Source organism: Drosophila tropicalis, unplaced genomic scaffold, assembly GCF_018151085.1.
Source record: "Drosophila tropicalis isolate 14030-0801.00 unplaced genomic scaffold, ASM1815108v1 contig_593, whole genome shotgun sequence".
In the NCBI taxonomy this organism is placed as follows: Eukaryota; Metazoa; Arthropoda; class Insecta; order Diptera; family Drosophilidae; genus Drosophila; species Drosophila tropicalis.
The window spans coordinates 16615671-16635179 of record NW_027173070.1 but is presented as its reverse complement, the minus strand read 5'-3'; the positions used below and the strand labels follow the sequence as shown (position 1 = coordinate 16635179).

Below are 19509 nucleotides of genomic sequence, written 5' to 3'. Positions count from 1 at the left end.
AGGTATATTAGACCTATCCAGGAATATATATGTATAGAGAAAACAGACATCACTTTCGTATTAGAACTTAAATTGAAAAATATAATTTAGTTGTCAAATGAAACAAGGTAATTTTTAAGTATCACTTTTAGTTAATCAATAGATTTGATCAAACTAAACCCATAAAGTGGAATGGAGAACCTATCAAGATCGCTCAGGGATTACCGAGCGTTAGGATTTTTAAACAGCCATTTACAGGGTATGCAATAATAGACTACTCTTAGCGACAGAATGGTATTCGTGTTGAATGAAATTATACCTCTTGCATTATTGAAACAAACTAATTTGATTGATATTAGAGAATGGTATACACGTACATATATGGCCGATTAGCGTTGCTTAAGGCAACAAAACTTTTTAACAGGCATCTAATTAAATTTCATGACAAGAACACACGCACTGACATCGACACACATACATAGATGCATACACATAACACATATGTAGATAGACATTACAATCAAGAAGCATATTGTGCGTCATCCTGTTGATCATTCTGTCAGTGAAGCCATGTTAAATTTAATTACAAACTGCATATATGCATATAACAAGTATGTTTATATCTATGAAACGAGCTGCCAAAGAGTTGCTAAATGAAAACAGTTTCATTGTAGACCAAGAACAACAGCAACATGAGCAGCAACACCAGCAGCAGGAATCTGACAACCGCAGCGACTACAAGCGACTAATTTTAAATGCAAGTGTTGGGCACTACAGTAACAGCAACTGCAACAACAACAAGGAAAAACCAAAAAGAAGCCAGTTAACAATTTTGCACAAAAATTAAATCAGAGAGTTTTGCGGTGAGTATAGGGTCCAGGACACATAACATGCAAAAGACTCGCACACACTCACATTAGGGTGATTCTTATATCAAAAACTTTCAATTTTACTAGCAACTGGTAATAGTTTCCCAACAATTTATGAGTATACTCAAAAACTTCTTAACTCACTTTAATCCTTCTTAAAGGACATTACTTAGATTATAGCCGCAAATGTGTTCTATCGCCTTAACAGCTATAAAAGACAACATTAACGCCTAAAGTAGCTATAAGAATTGCTATTAAATGAAGTTAACTGCTTGATATTTCAGACAAATAAAATGTAACAAATTCCATTTCGTTTAACTAATAAGGCTTTGTATTCAGCACGCAAACTTTTTGGTGCTGTATGTCTAAACTATATGGAACCCACTTTCTATAAGTTTTTTTCAAAATATGCTATTTTCTAATCAGAGTCTACAAGATTTTTACTGGTTTTCTGTAAATTGGAATATTATTGTTTTCTTGATTACTCAACCAAGAGGACAAAAAGGAAACCAGTGAAGAAAATTTACCTTTAAAATGTATTTACAATCAAGAGTGTCCCTAATAAGCATATCTATATATAGAATATATATATACCTACATATATGTATGTATGTACATGTATCTGGGAACCACATCCACCACACATATTCAACGGACATAGAAAAACATTTATAAACACTCGATAGAAAAACGCAGCCGCCCAGCATCAGGCCAGATAACAAAAACTTGTTTAGCAACCATTTTCGGTGTGGTATATGGACAGGATACTTGTCGTTGTTGTTGCCATTGGTGTTTCTTTTTTGCTGTTTTTATCGTTTTCGCAAACAGGAGAGGCAGTCTGCCTGCTGGCTAGGGATCGGGACCATGTATAGAGACTAAGGACAGAGTCTGTGTCCTGGCGCCATGCCGTGCTAGCATCTAGCTAGCTGCCTGCTGCCGCCCCATTTAAAACTGTTTGTACATTTGTATGCATGGAAACCCCCATGGACACAGACTCACTCATACATACGCACACCCACTTCCACAGTTGCCGTATGTTTCTGAAGCACTGGGTAGATAAGTGTCCCCCTTTCTTCTTCTTACCTTTTACAACCATCTTCGACACTCTCTTGGTCTTTTACTGTCTCCAATATATTTATCACACGTCAACCGGACGTTGCTATTTGCTGCTAATGATTTTATGGACCAAAACTGAATCCGAAAAGGCATTCTGGCATCATTTCACTTGACTGACTGAATTCTCTGTAGCCCCCGTTGTTGGGTTGTGTATTTTCCTTTGGTTTGTCCTAATTTCCATGGGTCCCAAGGCAAAAATGTGTATATAATTCTTCAAATATCAAACATAAATTTCTTTTTCTCTTGATTTCTCTATCCTCCACGGTGGTGACTGGGGTGGAAAACCGAAACTGCGCTTTCACTTTTCGCTCGTTTAAATTAATCCTTAGAGTGTTGCGTTTGCCAGCATTTCGTTTGCAGTTCTTGAAAACTGGAACTGTAAACTGTACCATTCTGCGTTGCCATTGCTTTTGGCTTCACTCCTTCTCAAATTATCGTTCCCAAGTTGTTTTATAGACAAATGTGCCAAGTCTCTAAACCAAAAACCTCAAAATTTTCTATGCTATGCAGTTGCAACGAACAATGACACCGTAAATATAAACTCAATTGAAACTGTAGCAGCAGTATATATATATATATTGTACATATTTATATAAATTTATATAGCTTACTTAAATTGTTACTTTAAATGCATTTTCATTAAATTGCACAATTAATGTGAACATGGCGTATGAGTGATATTTGATCCAAGTATGTATATAATTTGTGGCACGTACTGACAGCTAAATGTATGTTATGATTTTCTTAATTAGAGCAGAATGACATTTTTATTTTTGACCTCACGTCGTATGAGTAATATTTCTTGCTAAGGTAACATTATTTGCTGTTTTTCTGCTGTCCCGTGAATACAAATTAAAGAGAAACAGAAATACTTCTTCACAAGATAAAATGATGAAAAAGCCGAGAACAGATTTTAAAAAATATTCAAATTTATTTGAATCAAGGGTCTAATAGAAGCACCAAATATATTTACAACATTTGGTTTACCTTGGTAATCAATCAAGCCTAAAGACTTTGCAATAAATTATTAGTAATATTATGCTAAGTTACAGTGACAGTTTTTTGAAAAAGAAAATACTAAAACACAGATTCTATATCTACTACTTTTCTGTTAGTTATTACAAAATAATTGGTTAGTTCATTCATAACAATTCATTCGAAATATTTATCAGTTGTTATATTTAGATATTAAAGCACTTTATGCACAATTATTAATTGAACTCAACTCTTATACAATTGTTAATTATTAATAAAATTTCTTTTCCATTTTTGTAGGCAAACACATAAATACCTACACATATTAATTATCCATTAAAATGCCAAATATTTACATCACAAGTTGAGAAATCTATTTATATATACATATTTGCCAAAATATGAAATCAGCTGTACTTTCAGTTGAATCCATTTATTCATTTTTTCAACCCCCTTTTACTTCCTTTAGTTGCCTGCTGCTTAGCTTGGTCTCTAATTAAGTCATGCCCTGCAAATGCATCTCCATTGTGGGTGATTAGCGCATAACTTTATAAATAGATATGTATGTATGTATATGTGTATGAATAATATTACATTCTGTTCTTGTTGTTGGCGTTTGCTACTGCTGTTGGCCATATATATGCCAATAAAAGTCAATTACATTGCTTGCAATTTGCTAATGTAAATTAATTAGCAGTTGTAACCCCAAAGTCGTCGCCTGACTGCTGCGGTGACTAGTTCATTAAGCGCAAAAGTTTCTCTCTTTTTTTTCCTGTTTTCTTTTTTTTTGTTGTTGCACCAACTAAAAAGTTGTGGACACCAGACTCTATATATAGGTGTGTGTTTGGGTGTGTGTGTGTGTGTGTGTATGTGTTTGTGGTTGATGGAAAAAAGTTTTGTGCATATTGAAATTAGTTTCACCTATAAAAAAAAACGAAAGCTCATTAGCGTTATTTATGCCAAACTGAAAATGAATTGAATCTACCCGCATCAATGGAACTATAAAAATACATATAAATTCTATATATAAAACCCTAAATAAATATTAGTAATATGCTTTGAGTTAGACATTCCCTACATACCCCTCTTATATTAGTTGGTGATAGGAAAACTCTAACTACAAGTAGACAAAAACTAACACAGTCTAGTTTTAGGTACTTAGCAACTGTTTCACAAGATTGCCATATATATATATTTTGTGGCTGACTAATCCGGAATTTTTCGCTGCAGAGGTAACTATACACTCTAACAGGAGGCATTAACACCGCTATATAACTATATATTTTATATATGTACACGTATTTGTATGTAATCCTATATAAATATTATTAAGTATACGCCATGTTGACGCAAAATGTTTGTCATTAAAGGAAAGTGCAAACAATGCCGCAACAACAGCAACTTGTTCATTCTACTTGAAAGGGTTAAGAATTTTGTTGCTGTTGCCGTTGCTTTTACCTTTCCTTTTAAGTGACACTTACATTATTTCGGCAGGTGGCAAATAAGGGAAAATAAAAAACACATAGAGCACACTTTCAAAACAACAAAAGCGTTAAGAAAAACAAAAGCAACACAACACCGAACGAGAACTGAACTGAAACTAAGGGTAAAGTGAAACCGAAACGAAGTTCAAGAAGATGAGCACAATAACATGGCGACAACAAGCAGCAACCAAAAGGAAAAAGGAAAAGTTCGTTGAACAACAATTACAATAAGCAGGATGGACAGCAGCTGGCCATGATGACACTCTACAGCTGCCAACAGCTCCTCTCCCACCCGTGCCCCCATAAGGAGTGAGAGGTGTTCCAAAACGGATGGAGAAAAGTGCGCAAGTTGCTGAAGAAACTGAAGAGAGAAAAAAAAAACATTACACAATACAATCATAATAACAATAATGACAGATTTCTCGTCCCTTGTTTCAGTTATTCGGGGTTTTCCTCTTGTTGCTTTATGTTGAACGGAAGCCGCATTACAATTGCACAGAGAAAAAACTTATAAAGTAATTTGGCTATCAGCAGGACATCAATGTTTGAACTCTGAGTAAATTAGAAATAGTTAAAAAAAGTCTTCTTTCCTTGGCATTTCTCTCTCTTATCATTTCCTAGATGCTATCAAGAAATAGGCAAGAAGAAAAGCATTTGAAAACAAGAGCTTGTTATAGATGATGTCCTAATGGATTCTAGATTATCTAAAGTCAAACAGAATTACTGATAATATTTACCTTTTCATTGAGTTACTTGAAAGACGAGAAAATCTGAACCAAAGTCCGAAAATCAAAACGTGAAAACGTTACATTTGATCCGCTGAAAAATTTTAATATTTATAATTGTTCTCAAAACCACATGGAATAGTTTTTTAAACAAACTATTCTTTTCGGTTTGTCTTTAGTTTTTTGAAAAATTTCAATTACTTTTCTATTGCCATCTTTCATTTTGATCCAATGAGTCGAATGATAAAAACTTTACTCTGAATCCATCGTTGAAAGTGCAAGTAGATCTTAACCAAATAAGGATAATTGGATATGATAAATAGGATCATCGTTGAAATGGTATATTGATGGTCTTGAAAATAGTTGATCTAATTTAGGTTATTTTATTTACTTTCTATGAAATAGGCAGAAAAAATATTAATAATTTGATTCTATTTTGTTTGTTTGGTCAGTGCAATTAGGTCACTAATGTTTAAAAAATAGTCACTATTTCATTTTCTGTTGATAAGTGTTAAGTAATTAAACGTGAATATATTTTTTCATATATGATTTCTTTTAGTGTAATTTCGAATTTGGAAAATTTTTGTGCAAATTAGTTGCACTTTAGTGTTATTCAGTGCATAAAGCATGGCCAACTCAAGAGAAAGCTGCATGACAAATTAGCAGTATAATAGAGAACAAGAGAGAGAAAGAGAGAGAGAAATGAAAGGAGTGAAAGAGAAGGATATAAAGTGTCAGAAGGAGAGAGATATATGCACAAATATTAAAAGTTGCAAAGCATTTCTAGGGACATTCAACAGGAGTGAGGGCTCTGTGAATGAGTGAGTGTGTGAGTGAGTTTGTGGGGTGAGGGAGGGCCTATTGAAATCGCAGTCCATGTTATTTTTTTCATACAGAAACAGTTAGCCAAACCGACTGCAATATGCATTTTCAGTTAGCTGCTGCTGCAGTTGTTACTAAAATTCCCATTTTTTTTGCCTTATTTCTTTTCGTTGTTTACCACAGCTCGCTGCCTGGCAATTGTTTGGCATTTGTAGTGCCCGCCTAGTATGCTACTTGGTTTCACTGATTTTTTTACAACTGACACACATACATACACACATGGCATAGCATAGCTAACATATAGAGAAGAAGCACGTGCTTGTTGCAAAAACCGCATAAAACTCACCAAAAACATGGCAAGTGAACAGCGACCAGGCCAACGTTGCCAGCAGCAACATCAGCAGCAACAGCGGCAACACCAACAGCAGTCGGGCCTTAACAACAACAACAACAACATTGGCAAGCCAGCAAAAGTTTGTCAAAAGTTCTAGGCTACAGACTCACTCACACACACGCACGAATTCAGAAAAAGAGCCCGAACCAAAGCCATAAACCATAAAGCCACCCACAAACAAATGCTCAGATTTCATTATAAGCATCGCTTATGTATGTTCACACACACACACATGTCTACATATGTATGTGTGCGTGTATGTGCGTCTGTGTGTATATATGTTGGTTATATTCTTGTTAAATATTAATTAAAATATGTGCATTTGCTTGTTTCTTTTTTTGTTGTTGTTGTTGCTGTTTGGTTTCTTCTTTTTTGGTTTTTTTTTTTTTTTTGTTCAGTGTGTCTTTTGGTTGTTTTTTGACTTTTATGCCATTTTGTTTAGCATGTTTACGAGCAAGTATGGCAACAACCCAGTTAATGCCATCCGACATTCATAGATACCAACAATATTACTTAGTCTAATGTTTTAACAGTAAAATGCTTGAAATGATAACTTTATGGGGCTTGATTCAACAAAAAACCAAACAAACAGCACAGATCAATTTCAGCTCTGAAATTTATTTAATATTTAGTTAAAATATGGCTTAATGAAAGGCTATGTTGATAGTGGACTTTAGTACTTCGATTGCTTTGGTAACTATCCGACTCTTAGCTAAACTGATTTGGACTTGAAAGAAAATGCCCCTCTTAGTGGGCTTTCGGCCTCTAGAAGGCTCTGAAAAGGAAAGTTTCAAATTATTGTTGCTTTACTACTTTAAAATGTAGGCTTTTGATTTTAATTAATTATTGTAATTAGTAATTTATCAATTTATGACCACCTAGGTGGATCATCTTATTTAATGAGTATTTATTTAGAAATCAAAAAATAAAACATAAGTAATCATAGATAAATAGTTTAAAAAACCCCTTAGTAAATTATTAATGACTCACTCAATGACTGACTGAATTAGCTTAAAATAATAATCATATAAAAATCACAAAGGAATGAATTTTCGGAAATATTTTATTTGATTTCCGAATTTATTTATTTATTTACGTCAACTAACACAGCAGTCGACGAAAAAGGCTAAGCTGAAGATAGATAGTAATTAAATAAAGAAGGTAGCTTGGCTTTATACACAGCAATGAATTATTAAGGAATTACTAATGAATTAATTTTTAAGTAATCTGCTTAAAATGGTAAACAAGTTTAGGCTTCTAGAAACCTATAAAAGTCCTTGACACAAAGTTGTGTAATAAATGGAAATTACTTTTCAGCATTTTTGACAGTTTTTTTTAATGTTGTACACAAACCATTGAACAATTTGATAGTCAACATGTAAGAAAACTTAATATGAATAACTTTCAAAGATCCTATTATTCCGATAACTATAGGACAATGGTCACTTGCTTTAAAATGCTATGCACAAAGACTGGCAACTGAGCCGAATTGTGGTGAAATGGCAATTTCTGTTATTTACAATGGACTGGCCACAATTGGCTATTGACCCACCCACAACATGCCGGAAATTTGCATAAAAATATGTTCGTTTGTGGAAGTACCAAAAGAAATTCACATCACATCATCACTTATGGCTGTCTATAGGCATATCGGACTGCATGTATGTATGTATGTATGTTTGTATATGGATAATATTGTATATGCAAATATGTTTTATGCACTCCTCTTTGGCAGCCGGACACAAAAGAAAACGCGATGCATAAATTTTCTTTCATGTTGCAAGACAATCACAAGCCCAACAATGCTCTACTGGATAAAGTAAGAGCGTTGTCCGACTGACCATAATTATGAAGACAGGACTTGCGCCTGCGCTTATGCAATATTAATTAAGCATGCACTGGGACCAACTAGGTGGATGGTAGGAGTGGGGAGTGAGGAACTGCTGCACTTTGCCAAAAAGACGAAGATTCTCATCCAAAAAAAAAACATTGAAAAATGAACCCAGAAGCAAGTGACTACCGCCAAAGGCAAGAGGGACACACATGACATTGACTTATTGTGGCTGATGGCAAAAGCTGTAAAGGAAGAGAAATTCGGGAGGAGACAATACAACAAGACCCAGGGTCAGAAGACACTAGCCAGTGCAAGTAAACAGCTGCTGCTACCACATACTAGCAGACTCCTGGGTGAATATGTCTCTTTTGTGCCTGTTAATTTTCAGCTATTGTTGGATCCTTGCCTGCTGACTCCATGCCTGGCATAAATTTAATTTCAAGCAATTTCTGTACTTGACGGCACTCGCCACACTTGATGTGCACACACACAAATGAGATTGAACAATACAATTTATATCTATGTATATACATATGTACATATGCATATACATATATGGTATATTATCCTCCCTAGACTATCTCAATTGTTGGCTACTTCAATTATAATTTGCTTTCCATCCATCTGTATCATATTACTTCGCAGTACTTTCAATAGAAAGCCACATTAGTTATGCATTTCCTTCCATCTAATTGGTGCTTCGCTATGCCTACAGGGCAAGTGCATGGCTATAACCAGATCGCCACATAATCATTAATATTGTATTGATGACTAAACTAAATTGAACTAAACTAAACTGAACTGAACTGTCTAAGAGTTTTGCTTGCCACAGCAACTTTGTATGCATCTGGCGCATACATACGAATCTGTAACATAATGAAGTGTGGATAATATGCAGCTTAACCAAATTGCAACTCTTGCGGTCATGCCATTAATATAATATCGAACACAAAATAACCATACGATAGATGGCATCAGACATAAGTTATTACAAAATGCATACGAGATGCTCAACAATCATTAAATTTGCCACACAATTGTAAGGTCAGTGAAAAGACGAACCCTACCAATTTACCTAACGTAAGCAATAGCATTTTGCATAAGTAACAAAATCACTTAGCCAAATTGTCTTTTAACAAAAGACTTTTTTGTGGTAGATCTTTATTTTAAATAATTAGAGAGAGACACTCAAAGCAAAGTAAGGTTAATAAAAATACATATTTTGTTTAATTTACAGAGTTTTCTTGAACTTATGCATCAAGATTCTAAAGGAAACATGATAATTAATGTAAAAATATGTAAATCTTATCTTTAAAAGTATATAGAGTAGCGTGTAAAAGTATGTACATGTTTGCATGTTTCTAGGATTCTTAATTCTTTTTTTTTTTTTTATAAGAAAAAAACATCCTGATCTATTTGAGGAAATCGTAACCCATGACCACGCATGGGTGGCATGCAAGTTATGATTGAAAACTGTGAAAAAGCAGCAAAAAAGTGCTGAAAAGTGGTGTTTCATAAACGAATTAAATAGGTTTAAGTTCCAAACAACATATGGTAGTTACCAAGGAAGAGGAAATCTGGACCATAGATATTTTCACATTTTGCCACGCCCACTTCCGCCTCCATAATTTAGAAAAAAACGATTTCCTCCTTTAGTTTTTTGACTATCGCATTTAAATTTGGCAGACTAATTTATCCTTTCTATTTCTACCAAACTACCAAATTTGATTGAAATCGGACTAGAAACATGTAAAATATGCGTATGAACGTATTTTACTACGCGGTCCACAAGGCCAGAATTGGACGTTGGCTAGTAGCGGCGCTAGAGTGCTCCTGTGTTTGTAGAGTGAGCGAGATAGCATATAGTATAAGACATGTAAAAACAATTTAATAGACATACATTTGGTCTTCGAAATTTGAAATATTTTTTTCACCAGGTGTATGGTATACCCAAGTCGACGAGTCGACTTACTTGCTTCATTTAGTTTGCGGTGCTGAAAATCCTCTTCATTGACTTTGAATCAAAATCATAATAAACAGTTCTTTTCCGACTATTTGGTCTAAGAATTATATTTATATGGGCGTAAATGTCTACAATTTAATGTATAGGACGATTTTTGGTAAGGCTCACGACATATCCTGCATTATCCTCATACAATTTTCGGATTTGTTAAATTGAAAACTCTTGCAAATTAAGTTAGAAACTTGCAAACAAGTACTCACTTTACTAAAAAGGATTTACATGAGTTTCTTGAAGGCCAAGTCTTGTTAATGATTTAAAGTTACATAGATTAAAATCAAATTATGCTTTCACTTTTTACACATTTTTCTCTCCTGTGGAAATTTTATTGCAACCAACAAAGAACATACAAAATTACATATATTTATAAATATTTTCCAGTATTCTCCAATTCATAATACGAATATGATACGATTAAATACAATTCGTTTAGATCCTATTTATCTTCATGTATGTCTTTGTATATATTTTTATTTATCTTAAAAAGAGAAAATCATGTTTATTTCTTACAGATTTTAAAGTAATGTTGAAAAAATTATGTGAGCCCTGAAAAGGATCATTTTTTCTAGTGTTTCGAATATTTATGGGATGCAACCATGGACGATTATATGCATCTATGTATATTTGGCGAGACACTGGTCAAGAAGTCTAAATTTTCGATTCACTAATTTCACCTAATTTGTGATTAACGCCTCAAAGACTCTGTAGCTCTGGGTATAAAGTGTTTATAAGAGTTGAAAATATTATAAATTTACGAGGGGGTACCAGGACCACCATGATTGTTCTCAAAACCAGATGGAATAGTTCTTTAAAGAAACTATTCTTTTCGTTTTGTCTTTAGTTTTTTCAATTTCTATTGTATTACCATCTTTCATTTCCCCTGGATCCGGTTATTGGTTATAGTTTCACTGGACTATAAGTCGAAAAAAGTTTCTGCATTTTTTAATATTTTTAAACATTCAAAACATTTCACCTCTGCAAATATACATATCTTTTAATCATATATATGTAATTTATTAATGTTTTGAATCGTAAACTTAAACAATTTCATGAACTTTAGGAACCGGTTTTAAAGCGTAAAGCGAACTTTCTTGGCAGAATCACATATTAAAGAAATATTTTAAAAATAATGCTATTGGTATTAAATTTTTTTTTAATAAATATGTCCAATTTGGTCACACGATGATGAGGGAATTTAATAACCTGGCTTAAGGTTTTTCTTGTAACCATTTGCATCTTTTTCTGTGGCAAGGCACGCAATGAGTGAGCTTACTTTATATGTATCTCTATCTATACTGACCCCTCCATCCATATATTTGGATCTGAATCTACATACGTATATGTGCGTGTGAGTGGCTGTGTGTGTGTGTGTGTGTGAGGTCTGCCCATTTATGACTTGTCATTGCTGGCCACGGGTTTTTGTTGGTGGTTTCGTGGGGACGGGGTAGTCAGCTCAAATGAATTTTTGTGCCTCGCTCTGCAACGTTTTTAATTGAAAAACATTTTCGTTTTGGTTTCGGTTTTTGGTTTTGTCTGCGCCAAAAAAAAAAAAAATGAAAAAAAAAGGGAAAACGAGCTACAGCCACTTGCCCGGCCATAAGCGGCTTCAATGAAGGAGGCTGGTTCCTGCCTTCTGTTCCTACTGCTGCTAGGTCTGCCTACCACCGCCTGCTACTGCTGCTGCCTTCTGGCAAACAATTCCATTCCACCGCAAGACCGACCAGGCGACGTACTGTGCGCACGCGTTCGTGCATAAATTCCACCAAGTGTCCATTTTTCTGATTTGTGTACAAAGTTTTTTTGCTTTTCCTTGTTGACTGACGGGCAAGAGGAGGAGCCGGAGCTAGAGTTGCCTGACAAGGATTGGAATGAACGAGAGGCGGCCGGTTGTGCCTCTGCGCATGCAAATGCGTGCCGCCCGCATCAACGGAGAATAGAAAATGAATTCATTCAAAAGAAATAGTAAGAATTTTCTATTAAATTTCCGCGGCTCTTCCAAATGTAAGCCACCAACAACATAAGAAATTAAAAATACAGACCAACAACTACAACAACAACAACAATGATAGAAATATACAGCAAAACGTTTCAAGAATTTTTAATTAAAAAGAAAAATGTCCGAAATGTGGTTTAATCAACGGCTAAGAAATAAAAATATTACGTATACGCTACGTATTCAGATAGCCTCTTAATCTTTTCTGTGTTACAGCTAATCAGGTTATTCTTGTGTCCTCTCCCTCCTTACATTCGTCATTGTTCCGTATTGTTTATCCTCTTCATTTGCCTTAAAATCATTTTGTCGCATAATATTTTCCGAATCATGCGGCCGTAGGAAATTCTCAGCATCCCACGGCTGCCGTTCGGAGCTGCCCCAAATAATGTAAACCAAATTGCCAAAGAAGAACACAACGGCCGTGATGCCAAAGACAATTTGCCACTGACTGCGTGAGCTCTGTGAAAAGAACAAATGAAAATGAAGAAAGAGGAAAAGAAAATTCTCAATATTAAATTTAAGATGAAGCTGTTAAATAAATGGTGAAGTATTTGGCAATAACTTTGCATTCTTCTGATGGCTATCGATCAATGATCCATGATAAGTAACATAAATAGTTTTAATAACCTTTGTTAGATTTATGGCATATAAAAAGATATTTGGACTGTGTCTTTTATAGCATTTTATCAGCAAGCATCTAAAAAACTTTGATGTTTCTTTGGCCACGTTTTACGTTTTTTATTTCAGTCTAAAAATAAAATGTGATTTTCTTTCTTTTAATTTATATGCTTTTAATAAAACATATACAGAGACGGACTTGTCAGAGTAAGGGCATCAGGGCCGAATTTAATGTTTTTCTTAGGTTGGGATAAATCCAAGCTCAAGTATTCAATTTGCTCTTGCATAACTTTAAGACTTGCCTAAAAAGACTTATTAAAATAGACTTAAATACCAAAAACATCTGCACTCTAATTGGTTTGAAAAAAGGTGAAGACATGCACTTACAGCAACTTCAACAGGTAATTCGCACCTAAATCTATAAACTTACCGAATCGGTTACAATCACACCAACCAGTAGAGGCGCCAATAAAGGAAATAAGTTGCCAATGCCATTGGTAACCGCCATCAACATGCCCGAATGATTAGGCGACATATCGATGATGGTCATCATACTGCCAATGCCATTGCCGGCATATAATCCTGTACTAATTGTCATCAGTGCAATGGCCAAATTTGTCTGGCTCTTGTCCAGAAAACCAATGCCAATAAGTGCAGCGGCTGGACCCCAAAAAGCCACTGTATTGATCGATTTACGCAAAGTTGTCAATGACATCCATTGTCGAGACATGGCCACATCGGCAAACACCAAAAAAACATACGACATGCACCACATGGCCAGGAAAGGTAGTGCCGAATAGAGAGCATTAGAGGTGATATCCATTCCCAGTACTCCATGCATATACGAGGGCGTCTGCAGTTGCATTGTAGAGTAAGCCCATCCCTGAGCAATACAAAGTATAACAATTGCAATAAATGGCACCGATGTCCAGATAGCTCGCCAAGGAACTGGTATCTTTTGGGCATGAAAGCCATCCTCTCGTTTCATTGACCTTTCAATATAGTTGCGTTCTTTTTGTCCCACCAGACGGGAACTTGGTGCGTTATTTGCACCCAAAATAAGCCACAGCAAACACCAAACTCCACAAACACCCGCCGAAACATATGATATGCCAGGCCAACCCATAGAACTGCTGGCAATGAAACCACTGCTAAACATGGCCAAAAGTGAACCACAATCCATTCCAGAATATGCAATGACACCCAAACGATTACGCTCGCTCGGCGGTGACCACTTGGCCAGATGCTCATGTATACAGGGAAAGATGAGACCTTGGAATAGTCCCATCACAAAGCGTATGACACAATAGGCCTGCCATCCTATCGCTTCAATGCTGTATGGAGTAATGCTACTTAAAATTGTAGTGGCCAAAGTTGGAATAAAGAGTGTGATTTTCACTCCAAGCCTTCGTACCAAAAATCCTGCCGGAAAATGTGTCAAAATATAGCCCCAATAGAAGCTTGACAATATATACGATCTTTCGGCTTCCGACCAATCAAATTCCTAAAGATAAAAATAATGTTTAATTAGTGTTTATTTAAGAATCACTCGGTTTGAAACATACAGGAAAATCTGGATTTGTTGTGGCTGCATCTGTCATGGCCACAACGGATACACTAACATTGAGTCGAGCTATATAATTAACGACTATGACAAGAAAGAGTAGCAGAGATTGCAGATGCCGTATGCCAATCAAAGGTCCTGAAAAGCAAAGGATAAATGAGTTGTTTAACTTAAAACACTCTAATCTAATCACATAAATAATGATCATAAACTAACTAGCCATAAGCGATTTTTATAATTTTGTTTAGTAGAAACAAAAAACAAACAAACAAGCAACTTCCTTCAAACAATAAGTTCAAATTAAACAAAATCAATTGAATTTTATGCGAAATTGCTGCGCGTTAGTTTCGCCAGAATAAAAATGGTTTGACCGACAATTTTAGAAATTGATTGTGAATATCTATTATGGCTTCCCCCGAGAGGGATCATTTTAACAATCCATATACGAAATGGATTAGTCGAAATTAGCAAATTATTTTATCTAGCTTTACGTGTTTATCAAATTGAAAATTCCGACAAAGTAGTTGATTGCAATGTCGAGGAGATGACAAAGTTGTCGAAATCAATCAAATGCTAAAACTGACCTGATGGCCAGCGAACGAAATATATATGTATATGCACACTAGAAATACGATTTTATTGGTGACTGAAAGTCAACGACAAGTAATTACACACATAGTTTTGAAAATGCAACAAAAACATAAACATCAATCACTTCGGCAATGAGTGCAACAAAATGAGCATGAGCTCTATAATCTAACAAAGTGTTTCTGTAACTGAAACTGTAAAATGAACATATGATTGCACAGTGGTCCCAATTCCACCTTTTTTGGCATCAATTCGTTACACTGACTTTAAAATTTAATGTAATTTAAGTAAGAACTTATTTACTCAGCTGTACATTTTTGGCATTAGCCAATTACAAATATATTATAAAGAATTTTAAGTCACTCCCTACATTTAAACCACTTTGAGGTCAGTCTTTAAAAGGAGAACAAAAAAAGTGAACAGGTTGTCTGCATAGCTATTTCAAGAACCAACAAGTTGCTTAAGAACTGCAGAACTGCAATGATCATATCATGTTTTCAACGCTAAAACAAGTTGGGAATCGCAACTAACTGAAGCGAAAAAAGATTGCCTAAGCTCAGAAGAGCTCCAGAGCCCACCTAATTGTGCATACCCTTAGGCGCCATGCAAATTTGCTATTATAACTGCGGACTTAACAAATTGTGACTTAAATATGCAACAGGTCATAATCGAACCAGATGTTATAAAGAATTCTTTTTACACTATTATATTTCTTATGGTTCTTGTTTTATTTTTAATTATTTATGGGTAGACAATATTATTTGCACAAGTGCGAGTTTGTGAAAAGGCTAGAGAGTTAATAAACATTAAACAAAAAACAAACCAATGTTCATTTAGTAGTTGAAGTTGAATTTAATATATGCTTTGGCAGTGCGGCATTTAACCTCCCAATTGAGTTTGATTAAGAAAAACTATGAATTTGTAACTTATTAGATCAAAGAATGAATTTCCAAAAATTTCAGAAACAAGACCAAGCACTTTTAGAAAAGACCAAAACACAACTTTTTTCGAGCCGTTATTAACTATGTGTATAGAACAATGTATTTACATATAAATGTATGTATTCACAAACTTCACAAATATGATTGTCGACTATATTATAATTCATATTAATTGCGCTTACCCCCCGTAGACAGCGTGACTAATTATTTTATACATCACTTATTTATTATGTTAGTTATCTCGACCTTTTTGTATTGTTTCTTATCGAATAGTTTCTTATCTTAAACAAAAAGTATAAACAAACACGTTGGGGTGTCAAAAGTAAGGTATCTAAATTTCTATAAGTCCACCTGAGACAAATGAAAACGGAAACACTGTGCAGGGCAATAAGATCACTAATATTTATGGGTCACGATCTCAAACGTGGATAAATCAAAAGCGCAATCGTAAAATTCGTTCATTATATCGCCCAGTACTAAAATATTTTTGGCACAGAATCGACTGTGTTCTACCAATTTTGTTTTTTTTTTACCTTTTTCTTCCGCACACATTTCTTATTTTACGTGCTCGTTTGTTAATAACTTAAATACAACTGAGCCATCTGAGCATTTTGTTGCTAAAGCTCAAAATCAGCATAAAGCATAAAACTTATCACTGCAATTAGACGCCAGAAACTAAGTTTTATAATTTGGCTTTATTGTACTATTATCAGAACGATATACGTTTATGCTACTCTACTAGATTATCAAAACTTTTGGGCAAAAAGCTGATTTCGCAGGAGTTTATTCATTCTTTCTTAGGAATATGTTTAACAAATTTTTTAAGTTGAATTTGTTTTACTAATTAGATTATTTGTTATCGCTATTTATTCCTTTTTTTGGTCTTTTGTGGCATAATATTCTCCGAATCGATCGGTTGTAGATAATCCACAGCATCCCACGGCTGCTTGGCAGTTGAGCCCCAAATAATATATATCAGATTGCCAAAAAAGAACACAACGGCCGTCATTCCAAAGACAATTTGCCACTGACTACGTGAACTCTATGGGGGTAAAAAAAGTTGTAAGTATTTAACTGATGCTAAATCTTAATAGACAGAATCTATTTCACTCACTAAATGTTTTCTGAAATGTATTTCTGCTTCATTAGCAATGATCTTTCTTTTTCATTCATTCTCATAATTTTGCTATATGTATGTATGTATGTATATCATTTGATTTGTGAGAGTAATATATTATACTAAAAGATAAATGTTCAAAAGCTTTTTCTGCTAAGACTTTCGAAAATAGAATTTAGATAATATTGCTTTACATACATATATAAATGTTGATGAACAATCCAATAATTATGAAAAGTATTTATAAATATGGACGATGAATTGCGGATTGGGATGTAACTGCTTCTCTAAGTTGGTATCAGAAATTTTTGGTAGCAAAGACGGAAAAGGGAAAAATAATAAAAAGAGGTTTATCCGTTATTAATTCTAACAAAAACTCACAAAAAAAAAAATCTTTAGTATTTTGAGGCCTACTGTAAATATTACAATTTAATGTAGAAAATCGAATACTGAAATTTTCAAAAATATATGTAAATGTCCCCGTTCTTGATGCTTATCTATTTGGCAGCCATTTTAACCAAATACTTGTAATCATTTATCATAAACTATAGTGCTATATAGGATCAATAATTATTGGTCAACTACCCATTCCTTCTTCTGTCGGTTGTTTACTGAATGATTTGTTTGCCCAACTACTATGTTACACAAGTATCTGAAGGCTATAAGGCAAATGTATGTATATCTATGACTTTTTAGATACTTACCGGTTCGGTGACAATGACACCCACCAGAAGCGGCGTGAGAAGGGGAAATATGTTGCCAATGCCATTTACAATGGCCTTTAACATGCCAGAATGATTGGGTGACATATCGATGATGCCCAGTATATACCCGATGCCGAATCCCGCATTCAAGCCTGCATTAATGGTCATCAATGCAATGGCCAAGTTTGTCTGGCTTTTGTCCAGAAAACCAATGCCAATAAGTGCCGCGGCTGGACCCCAATGCGAAACTGTGTTGATCGATTTACGCAAAGTTGTCAACGGCATCCATTGTCGCGACATAACCGCATCGGCAAAGGCCAAATAAACATACGACATACACCACATGGCCAGGAAAGGAAGAGCCGAATAGAGGGCATTAGATTTAATATCCATTTCCAGTACTCCGTGCATGTAGGCGGGAGTCTGCAATTGCATTGTGGAGTTTGCCCATCCCTGAGCGCTACGTACAATTAGCAGGGCATAAAATGGAGCCGACGTCCAAATGGCCTTCCAGGGAACAGGTATCTTTTGGGCATGGAATCCATCTTCCCTTTTCATCGAACGCTCCACGTAATCGCGTTCCTCTTGCCCTATCAAACAGGAACTGAGAGCATTGTTCGAACCCAAAATAAGCCACAGCAAACTCCAAATGCCACAAATTCCCGCAGAAACATACGATATGCCTGGCCAGCCCATCGAACTATTGGCTATGAGACCGCTACTAAACATGGCCATGACTGAACCAAAATCAGCTCCAGAGTAGGCAAATGCACCCAGACGATTACGCTCGCTCGGTGGTGACCACTTGGCAAGATGTTCATGTATGCAAGGAAAGATCAGACCTTGGAATAGTCCCTCAATGATGCGGATGACACAGAACGCTTGCCATCCTCCCCAATTGACGCAATAGGGAGTGATACCACTTAGAACTGCAGTGGCGAATGTCGGTATAAAGAGGATGATCTTTGCTCCGAATCGTCTCACCAAGAATCCAGCTGGAAATTGAGTTATAATATAGCCCCAATAGAAACTTGACAATATGTAAGATCTTTCCGTCTCCGACCAGTCGAATTCCTATAAAAATATTATCAACTTAATAAGCTTAACTAAGAACTAAATTTAAGCTCGCCAACATACGGGAAAATCAAGATTTGTGGTGGCTGCATCTGTCATGGCCACAACGGCCACGCTGACATTGAGTCGAGCTATATAATTAACGGCTATACCCAAAAAGAGCAGCACAGCTTGCAGATGCCTTATGCCTATAAAAGGTCCTACAACAAAGAATATGACATATGACAATTTTATATACTTATGTAGTCACCGAATTTAAGAAATTCGAAACAGTAATCAATTAAAAAATTAACATATATTCATTTGTAACGACAAACGATTCCAATATGTGGTCTTATTCATAGTGGTCTTATCCGACTGAACGCAAGAAGGCAGGCAATCGAAACTTTATAAGGCCGAAGATCCTTTCTTTTATGCTTAAACGCTTCTGACTAAAATTCGTATACTATTCGACCACAACCTCTTTACTTTTTGTTTTACCATTTTCTTCCACACAAAAACTCTTTTTTTTAACCTGTCTAAAAATCTTGAACTACTTTGCTTTCACGTGTGTTAATAACTAAAAAACAACTGAGCCATCTGAGCATTTCATAGCTAAAGCATGAAACATAGATCTTATCACTGCAATTAGATGCGAGAAACATTATTTTACAATTATGGTTTAGCATACTGCTGATAATCAGAATGATAGA

At 35.2% G+C, this 19509-nt stretch overlaps 2 protein-coding genes across 2 annotated transcripts; both read right to left on the bottom strand.

Annotated features, from left to right (window-relative positions):
• Window positions 1-12436: 12436 nt before the first annotated feature.
• On the bottom strand, window positions 12437-16500 carry LOC137578225 (putative inorganic phosphate cotransporter). Its single transcript, XM_068291895.1, has 4 exons — window positions 16456-16500; window positions 14395-14531; window positions 13260-14333; window positions 12437-12670 (listed from the first exon to the last, which is right to left on the bottom strand). Exons 1-4 carry the CDS (start codon window positions 16472-16474, stop codon window positions 12437-12439), a joined length of 1464 nt encoding a protein of 487 aa, XP_068147996.1. The 5' UTR covers window positions 16475-16500.
• Window positions 16501-16784: 284 nt separating this feature from the next.
• LOC137578219 (putative inorganic phosphate cotransporter) lies at window positions 16785-19159 on the bottom strand. Its single transcript, XM_068291884.1, has 4 exons — window positions 19135-19159; window positions 18881-19017; window positions 17744-18817; window positions 16785-16964 (listed from the first exon to the last, which is right to left on the bottom strand). Exons 1-4 carry the CDS (start codon window positions 19157-19159, stop codon window positions 16785-16787), a joined length of 1416 nt encoding a protein of 471 aa, XP_068147985.1.
• Between the last annotated feature and the right edge of the window lie 350 nt (window positions 19160-19509).

Bases quoted from the DNA above. Each gene is read 5' to 3' on its own strand.
- LOC137578225 (XM_068291895.1), bottom strand. The intron at 14,334-14,394 runs GTATGTTTCAAA...TTTTATCTTTAG, and splicing joins CAACAAATCCAGATTTTCCT to GAATTTGATTGGTCGGAAGC. The intron at 12,671-13,259 runs GTAAGTTTATAG...TTCTTTTCACAG, and splicing joins GTGTGATTGTAACCGATTCG to AGCTCACGCAGTCAGTGGCA.
- LOC137578219 (XM_068291884.1), bottom strand. From the start codon at position 19,159: ATGAATAAGACCACATATTGGAATC. The intron at 19,018-19,134 runs GTTTGTCGTTAC...TCTTTGTTGTAG, and splicing joins TAAGACCACATATTGGAATC to GACCTTTTATAGGCATAAGG. The intron at 18,818-18,880 runs GTATGTTGGCGA...ATATTTTTATAG, and splicing joins CCACAAATCTTGATTTTCCC to GAATTCGACTGGTCGGAGAC.